At 37.4% G+C, this 13,772-nt stretch overlaps 1 protein-coding gene across 2 annotated transcripts in view; it reads right to left on the bottom strand.

Annotated features, from left to right (window-relative positions):
* The window catches only part of ofcc1 (orofacial cleft 1 candidate 1), a 460,325-nt gene that overhangs the window by 18,660 nt on the left and 427,893 nt on the right, over positions 1-13,772 (bottom strand). For both annotated transcript variants that reach the window (XM_089125751.1, XM_089125752.1), the window contains exon 19: positions 11,557-11,716. In XM_089125751.1, the coding sequence (XP_088981877.1) occupies positions 11,557-11,716 (160 nt within the window). The remainder of the gene's footprint in view (positions 1-11,556; positions 11,717-13,772) is intronic.

Here is a 13,772-nt window from a genome sequence, read left to right as displayed (position 1 = left end):
ACTTAAAAGTTTACTTAAGTAGTCAACAAAGACATAAATTAACTGAGAAAAACCTTTGTAAAAAAAAAAAAAAAAAAAAAAAAATCATATTGTGGAGGTTTAAATTACTGAGGTCAAATTGACCCCGGTAAAAAATGTCATCAGATTTGAGGGTAATAGGAGGGTTAAGCTGCATTTTCTATAACTTGGTCAGTAGCGCTTTATTTTACATTCCTGATGTGCATGTGCATATACTCATTATAGCAATTACAATAACTGTGTTATAACTAGGTACTAACCTATCCCTAAACCTATCCTTAACCCATAGTTACCTTATTACCAGTACTTTTTGGTTAACTACACTGGTAAGGACAATGTAAGTAGGCCTACAAATAAAGTGTAACCACTTTTTCTGTTTGAATGTAAAGCCCCCTCCAAATCTTATTGATACTATATATATATATATATATATATATATATATATATATATGTGCTCTGAAAATGGATGTATATGACAATATGTGTTTACTGAAGATCATTTTCATTAGTAGCTAGAATCAAGTGCTAGAATCTGTTGCTCACAGATTCTTTAAACATTTAGCTTGACTGTGGTTGAATTTCTTCCAATTAAAATCGACTTGTAGCTCGGTAAACTCGCAGGTTCCCTGACACAGATTTTAAGATTCCATCACCACGAGCACCTCTGCTGTTTTCCTCTTGTGTTATCAAGACAAACCAGCGCTGACCTTCCTCTCGTGCTCTACCCATGAGAGCGGTTTATATATAGTGCCGTTCCACCACTGGAATCTGCAGCTTTTCAGTTCTGTCCCACTTGGCTTTAATTTACAGTTGGAAAATAATTAGAATCTCACTTTTGCGAAGAGTGGAGTGAAAATGTAAACAATGCTTCCCTGCGGGCGAGTGCTTCATCAAGTTGACAGGTGGATTTGAATGAGCCTGTGCGTGCGTGTGTGTGTGTGGCGGACAGCCTGGGTTATTTATGTGGCAGTTGCACATGGCAGGCATGGTACAGTATGATGTGATGGGCAGATTACAGCAGAGGATCATGGGACAAAGCAAGGCAGAGCTGTAGCTGGGGTTTGAACTTTAGGGTGAATGTGGGGCCAGTGAGGGCATTCAGGGGACATGATACTGATATACAGGGTTAAGCTGCAAGACATACCAAGACATTTTGGACAATTTCATGCTCCCAACTTTGTGGGAACTTCAAAATTTGCAGACTGATCTCATGAAGTAGCGCGTGTATGCCACGCCAATTCGTATTTCCATTTTTGGCGTGCTATCAAGACGCATAATCGCCTTTCAGCGTGTTTATGAACGCCGTTGACTTAACGTTATATAAATATATGACTTACCTCAACCACGTCCCTAAACCTAACCGTCACTGGGGTTAATGGCATTTATGACTGTTCCCTAACCATCCTAGGTAAAAAAAAGATATGACTTACCTCAAACCCATCCCTAAACTTAACCGTCACTGGGGTTAATGGCATTTATGACTGGAGATTTGACTGCGTGTACAGACACGAGGAATGACGCGGAAGTTAATGGCGTAGACATACACGCATACACGTGGATACACGCGGATAGCTCAAAATGCGTAGAGATAACACGCCACCTGACTCGAAAGTGGCGCGTATATTCACGCAAAAGTCATGATGTCATGTTGAAATTTGAAACTTCAAATTTGCACAAAGAGAAAGCAATACCACAATGCATTGCAGAGCTCAGTGCAATAAATAAATTTATGCAACACCAAGGTCATGGGTTCGATTCCCAAGGAAAGCAAGAACTGATAAGAATGTACTGTAAATGTGTACCTTGAAATGCAATGTAAGTCGCCTTGGATCAAAGTGTCGTCCAAATCGCATAAATGCAAATAAATAATGGTGTTGAAGTCAAGAGAAATGGCATTCAGTACTGCACAGTGGCAGATAAAGTCAAGAGAAATGTCACTCAGTACTGAATATTTTGATAAAATTGTAATAAACTAGTTATATCTAACAGATAAATAAAAAAAAATCACATAATATTTGTATGTGGCGTTAATGTTTGTGATTAATACAGTTAATTTAGCATCATGTGCTAACTTATGAATTTTACTTATTACAAGAGGTAAAAACGATATAAATACTGTTCGTTTTCTCATAGAAACCGCTCATTTTGTGTCTTACTTAGGCCATCAATGTGTACTTACATTTAATTCATTAAATCATGTTTAATTTGGAATTCTCTGTGCATGCTCTTTGAGGAAGACCCCATAGACCAGCATTATATGAGTGACAGACAACAACAGTTTGACCTAAAAATATCAAAATTGAAAATACTGTGGAAACAAAGACACCTACATCTTGGATGCCCTTGAAGTAAGCTAAAACATATCAAAAATTAATTTCAAAGTGAACTATCTCTTTAACCCTTGTATGGTGTTCGGGTCTGTTGGACCCATATTAATTTTTTTATCAAAAGAAAAATTATATGATTAATAATTTTTTCAAACTCAGACTCATTGGCCTTGGCTCATTTTATGTGAAGAATATATCAGAACACATTTTCAATGAAAACACACTGTACACCCCCCCTACACATTTACATTACACACAGGATGTTCGGGTCCACTCTGTGTACCTTTATTCTGTCCTGCTCCTGTCAGTGTGTGTCTGTGTGAGTGTGAATTTTGTGTTTCGGCACCTGCCTTTCCTACACAAGGTCACAACATTGCTGCAAAATTAAAGCACGGCCTCCGTCTGCTCTCACATTCCCGCACATGATTTTACCCTCTGACTTTTAATTCTTAAATGTTATCTAACAAAGGTAAAGAGAAGATATGAACCATATATGCTGTTTATATTGCTGGGATGGGATGAAGGAAACTTCTGTTGAGTATTTTAACATAAAAGTGTTTGATTTTGTTGAATTAAAAACCCCAAAATGCAGCAGGTCCACCAGACCCACGAATGCTGGCTGAATAACAAAAATATGAACACCACACAAGGGTTAACAAAAGCACACTGATTAACAGCCTCGTCTTTAAAATAATGAATTCCCCTAGGTAACACTTTATTTTGATGGTCCCCTTTAGATATACGTAAAAGTAATGTTGCACCAATACGTCAACTAACTCTCATTATAGTACTAGTAGGTTGTTTGCTTAATATCTGCCATTTTATGTTCCCTAACAGACATTCTAATAAGTAACTATAAATGCATGTCAACTTATTTACCTAACCTTTAACCCCTTATTCAGTAACACCCTACACTAATACTCAATACTCTACTAAGAGTTAGTTGACATGATTATTTTTAGTCAACAGAACAACTAAAGGAGACCATCAAAATAAATCCTTCCCCTATATGGGACTACTTCCTTACACCAACTGGTGCATTCTATACTGAGGTGATGACTGAGGTGGTTATCTCTGGCTACATGTTTGTTTCATGCAGAAAATGCCAATGCATATAAAGCAGAGACTCCTGGATTACCAAGATATTTCTTGCATGTGATGCGCATTATCGCCGCATACATGGCAGGGAACATTGTTTGTGTAATTAGGGCAGGATAAATCTGTGATTTGCCTGTGAAACGTCTCTATATCTGCCCTACTGCTTCCACAGACATGACAAGCGACTGCCGAACATCAGAACGGACAAAATGAGTCATCTCAAGATCATTTGTATTGTTTATTTATCGCTTGTTTGCAGTGGACAGTGAGCACTCTTCTAAAAAGCACAACTCATTTACCTCAGTGAACCCATGCTAATGCAACGCCAATCTACTGTGACGTGTGCTTGAGTGAAACTGGGCTGGTAGAGAGAATTATAAACTAAACGGGCATGAATATTTAACTTCAGACTCCAAGCAGAGACAGATAAAGAGGAGATAGTATCTGAGCTCAGGATAATCTGCCCCATGCATCTGCATAATTCACTGTTACTAATCTGCTTTTATAAATGCTTAAAAAGCCCATTTAATCCATAAACAACTCTGGAAAGGAGATGGTGACTTGCATGAAGCACTGATGCCTGGAAGTGTAACTTTTTCGAGGTTTGTTTGGAGGGGAGAGATTTACATTCGTACTAAGACGGTTTTGCATACACCAATCCGCTCATACAGAGACTTGAGCATCAGCACAGATACTAGTTAAACACACAGGCCAAACGAATTGGGTTTTTCCAATATACAGATTGGATCTTCAACAAACAAAAGTGAGAACCTGATCTCATGAGAAAACAACTATTCTACACAGCCCAGGCTCATTAGAAAAACAGACCTGTGGCAAAATTTTTGCAAAATACCTTGCATCGTGCACGTTTCGCAACAGTTTCAAAGTGAAATGTCGAGTGAGAGGCGCTAAAAGCGTTGGTTTTTTTTTTGTTTGTTTTTTTGTATTTTCAAAATATAAAATGTGAATATAGCAATGTTTTATTAGATTGTACGAATTCATTCAAATTAGCCACCAATACATCAAAACTTATTTATGAAGAGTGTGCGGAAAATTCTCCTACCTCCATTGATTTTACAAAGGAGTTTTTTGTTTTTTTGTTTGTTTGTTTGTTTTTTTGAGAAAACACAAAGCAGACCCTCTTATACCAGAGGCAACAACAATATGGTATACGATATGGTAAAATGCATCAGTGTCTCTTCTTTACTCTTGGTTTCAGCTTGTTCCAGCACAAATATGCATGTCACTTACAGCGTTGTACACTCTCAGAAAAAAAGGTACAAAAGCTGTCACTGGGGCTGTACCTTTTCAAAAGGTACTGTACACTTTTGTACCCAAAGGCTGCATATTGGTACCTTAGTGGTACATATTAGCACCTAAAATGTACATATTAGCACATAAAATGTACATATTACCACCTAAAATATACATATTAGGACCTATGATGTACATATTACCACCTAAAATGGACATATTAGCACCTAAAATGTACATATTAGCACCTACTGTAAAATGTACATATGAAGAGTTCAGATGCAAAAGCCTCTAAATGCCATTTGAAATTTTCTTCTTTAATGACGATTTTTTATCAAAATTGTATATTTAAGTTCAGTAATTTCACTTAAATGGCAATGATAATTACCTATTAATTGTTATTTAAGTGAAATTACTGAACTTAAATATACAAGTTTGATAAAAATCAACATTAAAGAAGAAAATTTCAAATGGCATTTAGAGGCTTTTGCATCTGAACTCTTCATATTAACACTTAAAATGTACATATTACCACATAAAATGTACATATTAGGACCTATAATGTACATATTACCACCTAAAATGGACATATTAGCACCTAAAATGTACATATTAGCTCATGAAATGGACACATTAGCACCTAAAATGTACATATTAGCACCTAACATGTACATATTAACACTTAAAATGTACACATTAGTACTTAAAACGTACATATTACCACCTAAAATTTACATATTAGGGCCTAAAATGTACATATTAGCACCTAAAATGGACAAAAGTTTACCTTTTGAAAAGGTTCAGCCCTAGTGGCAGCTTTTGTACCTTTTTTTCTGAGAGTGTACAGGCAAAGATTCTTACAAAAGAATGGGTTTCAGCTTAAACTTAAACTTATTATTTAGTCAAATTACATATTTTGATTGGGAACAAAATCTTAATTTAAGAACTTTGTCCACTTCTATTTGTGACTATTGTGTTTTAATGATACACCATCTCTGTTCTGAGGCTCTGTTGGTCAGTTTAAGTTGTTGCCTGAAAACAATTTATTTGGTCATGGGGGGCGGGGGGATTACATAAAAAAATGTGATATTCTCACAAATCCCTGTTGTGCTGCATCTTTAAACAATGTTCACTGACTTACTGACTATCCAATTTGTTCCTTCTGTTTTATGTTATGAGTGAACGAGAGAGAGAGAGAGAGAGAGAGAGAGAGAGAGAGAGAGAGAGAGAGAGAGAGAGAGAGAGAGAGAGAGAGAGAGGATCTATCTAAACATGTGGACTCAATTTCAAGCTCCCAGCTGCAATTGTTTTGACAGCTGACCGTGTGCAATATGTTCGGATAAATTTAAAAGAAACGTCCATCTCTGATAAAACCAACGTCCAGCCTGGTATGTGGAAAACAATCATGGTGCTGCCATGTTTTCAGAGCATGTGACCAAACTAACTCTCGCTCACTCTCTAAGATAATGTTTTTACTGATTACCCATCCATCATAAAATCCTGACTTATTCATGACCAGAAAACAGCAACCAAACTGCAGATGAGATATGAGTTTTATAAACCCAGAAAAGCAATAAATTAGCCAAGAAAAATCTGAAGGGCTTCCACACACTCTTCACAAATCCAGACAAGATTCTCCCTCTCTTCTCTAAGCATTGTGCGACTGCAACACTTTCACACATTGCTGCCCACCAAAAGTCGTTGACCTTTTCTGCATGGCAGGCGTGTCCCCTCTGCAGTCATGTCGTATTGAGCTCTGTTGTGCGGTTCTGCGGCGCTTTAGCCTGGGGCCCTGCAGCCTCTGTGCACTGTCCACTAATAGCCTCCTGTAATTGAAGAAGCGGCTTTTAGAACTAATGCAAGCAAACAGGCTGGCGGAGTGGAGGGGGAGGGCTGCAGGTGCCTTCCTGTGACCCTTCCCATATCAGGAGAGATTCGGAGCATCTTCCCCCTTCGTTCCTGTGTTTATCTTCCTGTTTTGGGTGTTTTTCCAGGTTTTTTTTTTAAGGCCCATTGTTGTATGACAGTTTCCGGAGCTTGCTGGTCATGGACGGCTAGTCAGCAGGTGAGCTTTTTGTAGGTGCGAACCAAACGTGAGAGTACAGGGAAATCCCTCAAATGTATGTGGGACTAAAATAATAATAAAAAAAAATAAAAAAAAAATAAGATGAATTCTCTAAATTACAATAACACTCAAACTTATCCTCAGCATTCTCTTAAGCAGGGGACCGGGGCCTCAACAAACTTCCAAGCAGGCCTCAAGATGACATAAAATTACTTAAATTAATACAAAACAAGCATGAAAATAAGATAAACCAAACTACAAATCTAAACCTACAGTTACAAATATACATCTTTCTAGTTATGCCAAGCTTTTTTTAAAAATGTAATACTGAGATATATTAGCCTGGTTAAAACCAAACCATTCTCAGTTGTAACTGAGTTATGGTCTGGCAAAACATCATAGACAAATCATTTCCAGAGGGGCGTCACCAACGGATGTCGCGGATAGACTTAAAACCAATCAGAGTGATGAAGAGGATGACGTATGCAAAGCGGCGGTTGGCGGAGAAACATCTCCGAGTGTTGTTCTTTGCTTGCTTTTTAACAAAAAGGAAACGTACAAATTGCTTAAAACAGACGCGATGGGTACTGTAATTCAAACAAGTGATGTTCGAGTGATGGCATCCATCTTTGTAATGTAGACTACAAAATCAGCTTTAAAATCCCAGCGCTGTCGTCATCGTGTAAAGCCCGCCCCAACGTTTCTGATTGGTGCCGCGATTTTGACGGATTGGAAATGGGCTTGAATGAGCTCTATGCCAGAGCTCTAACTTTCAGAACAAATATAAATTTGCCGGAAGTTGTCTGGGTTTTGCCAGGCTAGAAATATATGGTACTATTCAAAAGTTGGGGGTAAGTAAAATGTTTTAATGTTTAGATTGAAGTCTCTTATGCCTACCAAGGCTGCATTTATGGGTTTATATGGTTATAACAAAACAGTCAAAACGGTAATTTGGGGAAATTTTATTACAATTATTATGTTTTTTAATATATTTTAAAAAATGTAATTAATTCCATTGGTGTCAAAGCTGAGCAGTCATTACTCCAGTCTTCAGGGTCACATGATCCATCAGAAATCATTCAAATATGTTGAGTTGGTGCCTAAACAATTCTTATTATTGAAAAGCAGATCCTTAATATATTTGATAAACAGAAAGTTCTGCTGTCATTTTAATCAATATAATGATATTCAGATTCTTGCTGAATAAAAGTATTGGTTTATTAAATATAAAAATAAATATAATACTACTGATATATAGTGTATAATTACAGAAGGGTTTTTTATATATTTTTTTAAAGTTTTGCTTAATTGTAATAAACACAATATTACAATGCAAAAAAAAAGGTCTAAAATATGTCTCTTTTCTTTTCATTTTTACAGAAACATATAATTTGTTACACTTTCATTTGCATTTGGAAAGAAACTTGACCCAAAGATGTTGTACTTTGAAGAAAAGCAGATGCCAAAATAAATAATACAATATTATGAGGGTTTTCTGACTTTCAAATATAACATATAGTAGTTGACAATATTTCATCATGTGAACAAAGGCAACTTGAAGCTTGGAGCGAGTTCTATGATGAATTTGCCATCATAAAGTTAGACTAAAGCAACAGCATGAAAAGGTCCCACGTAACTCCCGTCTTAATAATTACAGACGGAGAGACAGAGAGATGAGTGGTGGGGGGTGCACAGGAAGAGAGCGGCAGTCTGGCCGTCATTAGATCTTCAATGCGTGTGTTCTCCTTCCTGCGACAGGTTGGGCCCCCTGTCAGTTGTTTTGCAAAGCACCTTGGGTGTTCCCTAAATTCAGCCCGTGGAAAGACATTACTGAGACATGTGGAGACAAATAGCACGACAGAGCGCAAATCTCGATGCGATTCAGTAGCGAAAACATCTCCAGGGCTATCAGCAGCCATTAGCGTAACGTTCTGGTGAATTACGGTGAAGATTACAGCGACGCCGGACTCCTCTGTCACTGTCACACAGCCGGTGACAAAACAGTTTGCGTTACCTGCTTAAGCACGGCAGACATTAGCACCACCCTTCCAGGTACAGTAATCAAGAAGGTGACGGCACGCAATTAATGAGGTCCATCTGCAGCAGTGCCTATACATAATTAATGAGCTCATTATCCGCACACTTTGACTTTAGGCCCCTTTGCTAAGATATACACACTATAGGAGTGCAGTTAAAACGTAGTCAAATGCGGAACAAAGTCTATGCGGTTGCAAAAAAAAAAAAACACACTAACCATGCTATGTGTGTTTATGAAATGCACATTCCTTTTTTTCAGATGCTGCTGAATGCTAGTATGACAATGTGCTAATAATGTAATAATGTTGATCACATGGCCTGGAAGAAAATAAACCATAATATGAAGTTAATTAAAGAGTAAAAAATCTGATTAGTTTTTATGATCGCCCCATGAAACGTGCAGAATTTGATCATGATAAGACCAAGCCACTTGCAGAATTATTTATTGTGGATTGTTTTATTGTTGTAGCGCTCGGATGAAGAAACTTGCGTTAATGATGAATTACCCATGACTGTTTTACTGTCAGAACAGTTTCTTTATTCTATAAAGAAAAATGTGCTTCATATCAGGTGGGAATCAAGTTACTTAAATGAGCAAATTATTAGCTTGAATAATATTATACCCAAAGGCTAGATGACAGATTGAATAGACACTAATTTTAGGTTAAAATGCATATGTATGTTTATTTTAGGTCAGAGATTTGGCGTAAAAATCAGAGTATTTCAATCCACCTTATTTTGCAACACTTTCTTTGAATGCGAGGGACTTCCCATGACATTCACTGGCCGCTAAATAGCAAGAAGAACAGTAATACTATTTGCGCTACAAACCAGTGTGATTATGATATTAAATTAGAAATAAATTAGACATCAATAATTGCAGAGGCTTTAGAAAAATAGTTTTAGATAAAGTACAGCACAATACACAGCTAGCCTTTGAAATGCACCCAAATACATAAAACAAACAGATCTTTCAGAAAGATGATATTTATTGTAATGATGATATTTAATAAATATAATTTCCCCCCAAGGCTTTTGGAAACCCCGATTTGAGGCCAAGACAAAGCATGTCAATCTTTGCAACATTGTAATATTCACTCGTAATGATCGGCACATGTATTGGCCAGAGGCATTCAAAAAAGTTTCCAAGCATCCTGTGGCTCTATCTGTACCTGTAAATGTTTTCTACGCTCTCTCCACCCCCATTCTCTGCTAATGAAGGCCTCGTGGCCTCTTGTTATTAAAATCATGCCTCTTTCTGAGATATTAATTGGGTCCATAATAAGGAATGTGCCGGATTCATTATTTAATTGTGAGGGAACATTTGGAATACAGTTTCTGAAATCTATTTTTAATGAAAACTACTACATCCTGACCTAATCATATCAAGCATATTCTATCTAATTAAGGATGCAAAAAATCATTAGAGTTGCAAAATATTAGTTTCAGCTCTGTCTGGCTGCTCCCTCCCCTCCAACATATATTTTTTTCCCTACTGTGTTGATAAATAGTTAATGAGGGAAAAATGACAAAAATTTGCAAGTAGGCAAATTAGTTTAATAGGGATATGTCTTTGCTGAGTTGGGAAAGTGACCCTTTTTTTTTTTGCATAGAGGAATTGCCACAATAATTATGAAATAATGGCCTAGCCCGTCTTATTTAAATGAAAAATCGTCAGCCTGAATAATGTAAAAATTGTGAAATGCAATAACCCTAAATTTTCATCACGCTGGCAAATGTGTTTAATGTGTTAGCATTTTATCAGTTCAATAACGGCAAATTAGGGCCAATATGAGAGAGGAGGTTATGACTGCAGTTCTGGGATGAAGACGGCTCTAGTTAAAAAAAAGATTTCGCAAGTGTGTTGGTTAAACGATGCTGTTTTCTTAATTACAATCTAAACAACTGTATCCAATTTGTAGCACCTTCATTACTAATATTGCCACAGCTGTAGCAGCACTTTTGGAATCTAAAACATAAACAGGGTCATTGGAAAGGGCTGGAAAATAAACGTGATTCGCAAAGGTCTACGATTTGAGCTAGGAATTACAGAATGCCTTTTTAATGACTTGTTTGACAGCCAATAACATTTCTTCATCAAGAACACTAAAAGAGGAGCTGCCACCCAAGATGTGAACACGTGTGTGTATGTGTGTGTGTGTGTCCTCATGCGTCCCTCTGTTGATTGAGCGGTCTTTTTTCTTAATGAAATATTGCTGGAAATTGATTTCCGTGGATTAATCAAGCCGAATTCCTTTTTGGATAATTAGCCCCAACTAATTAGACTATAGCTAAAAACCTCTGTGACAAATTTTTGGCATTCATAAATGTAACTAAAGAAAACAGAATGATTTGAAATAATAATGTTATATCCTTTGATTCCATTTTATGTTAATTATAATGCATATTAGGAAGCTCAGTGAACAGTTCAACGTGACAGTCCATTTCTGAAAACCATCACAAAGGCTTTCTTACTCATCAATGCTAGCGGGCATCTACAAGCCATCAGACAGACATAAATCTTTTGCAGAGGCAATCTGATGGATTAGTATCAACTACCATTTTGCCCATCTTCTTTAAAACAGCCATTAATCCAATTAAGCGCCTAAGACTTGAGTAGAGCTTCGCAACAGTCAAGCGTTGTGGCAGAGCAGCCCATGGCAGCTGGATCGCCGCCTTGCAAGAAGACGTTCTTTTTGAAGCCCAGTGTTCAGTGCAGGTTGTTACCACTAAAAAACAGAACTTCCACAGACTCACCTTGCGTCTCTCTCCATTGAAGCCTCTCCATTGCTCTGCCTTCTTTACAATGTAATTGAGCTCCTGGTTGGAGACCTCCATGTCATGTGGAATAAAGAAGCCTCCCTCAGTGCTGTGGAGGCGTTGGTAGATATCTAACAGTCTCCCATCATTGTGAAGTCTGTATGAAAAAAAATAAAAAATAAATAAATTAACCCAGAAATCTTGTAGAAAAAAAAAAATATATACTTAGTTTAAACCAATTTTAGTTGTATACTGTACTTAAAGGGACACTTCACCCATTTACATTAAGCTTTATATATTTAGAAACCCAGTGTTTTTGAATGGTCATGGTTTATTCCCTTATTTTTCCCTGAGATGGGAGAAATAAGGATTTAAGTGTTTTACTTCCTGCTTATTATGACGTAAAAATTGTCATTTTACGTCATAATAATCAGGAAGTCACATTTCATTGAAAAGTGTGGAGACTACAAACATTAGATCGTTATTATTCAAGGAGGTGGGACCCACTCACCCTACAGGCCTATTACAGTTCAGTGGGTGGGACTTGTAGAAACTGAAATCAATATCCGCCATCTTGTTTGGAAGCTAAGCTATCAAGTGTTGTGGAGATAAGTATGACAATGACGGAAGAAACTAAACATGATATGGAAGAATAGGATTTTAAAATTCTGCTGCTCGGATCCGATGTTCGTGGCTATCTTTACGAGCCGCAGTATAATGAAGAGCAGCGGAGGCTGATGGAGGAACCGGACTGGCTGGAGCTGGGCGGACCGCTGGTGCCTGTGCTCTCGCTGTGCGCTACGGACACAGATAGAGTCCATCTGCTGCAGAGAATTTCAACAATGGCAATTTCTCCTGGACGAAATCTCTGAATCAGACCAGCACACGGACGTTTGTGTTGTAATGTGAACCATCCTAGTTTCGCCTGACTGAACATCCACTGTATCATGCAGTAATTCACCATTTAGAAAGAAATACAAACGAGGAGTAATTCACTAATGAGTTCGCTAATGTAACATTAACGGGGTTCGTTGCTGTGGGAAGAAGGAGGTGGGAAGCGGCAAACATTTAAACATTTTAATAGTAAAATGAACAAATACCAAACGAAAGTATAAGCCAAAAGCCCCTTATTGACGACTGATGTCCACACAAAACAGAAACGAAACACAACATAAAATCAGGCCTGTTGGAATAGGAATGGCATGTACATGATTAACTTATATATTAATAATTAATTAATTCTTGGTTTGTTGCAAAGTTGCAGGACAGAGTGTTTTATTCCACTTTGTCACATCCTGGTCATTTTGCTGTCAAGGCTGTTAACGTCTGACGAACAGCTCATCTGACCTTTCCAACACAGTGAAATTCTGATGAGCTTCAGCTCGGCAGAGAAGCAGGCCTGACCTGTCTATGTCAATCGGCAGAACAGAAGCGACTCTAGTCTACGGTAGAAGGTTTGACACATTTGTTAACTAATTCTGGTATTTTCTTCTCCCCTATATTTCACTCAAGTAAACAAAGTCACAGAGAAAGTCAGAGAGAAGGTGCCATGAGTGACTTGAGGAGTATGCTAGATTCGACAAGGAGTGTAGAAGGCTTGTTTGTTTGTGTGTGTGTTTTTTTTTTTCTCTTCAGATCATACATTGATCCTAATGTTCTTCAAAGAAGTTGAGCATATAGACATCCGAATCTCTGTCTGGTGACAAAGAATTGAGTCATATGACTACTACAGTGTGGTTATTGATATCGAGTCTCCTCAGACATCTCAAATACTCAGTGCATGAATCAACAGCCATAAAAAACACACAGCTTGGCTTCTCTTCAAAACGCCCTGACCCTCCGCCGCAGAAAAGAGATTATTCTTGTTCAAAGGGTAATGAGCACTCCAGAAACATTTACCATGCAAAGTATAAAAGATGAAAAACAGTAGAAAAACAAACAAAAAAAAATCGTAAAATATGATGTGAAATATAACTGAAACATATTGTGGAATATATTGATCCATCATTCTATCATGGGAAAGAAGTGTGTGAATACTGCTTTCATGCATGATGAACAATTACCAGAGTACACATGTTCTGTTACATACTTAGTAACCATATGTGAACTAATATTCATCCAATCATATTTCCATTTTAAATTATGCCAGGGATTGATTGTAGAAAGTGCATGGCCAGTGATGATGCTTTCAGTATTTGAAAAAGATACACAAA

This window comes from Pimephales promelas, chromosome 22 (genome assembly GCF_988280905.1).
Source record: "Pimephales promelas chromosome 22, fPimPro1.hap1.1, whole genome shotgun sequence".
NCBI lineage: Eukaryota > Metazoa > Chordata > Actinopteri > Cypriniformes > Leuciscidae > Pimephales > Pimephales promelas.
This window is presented reverse-complemented; position numbering and strand designations above follow the sequence as displayed.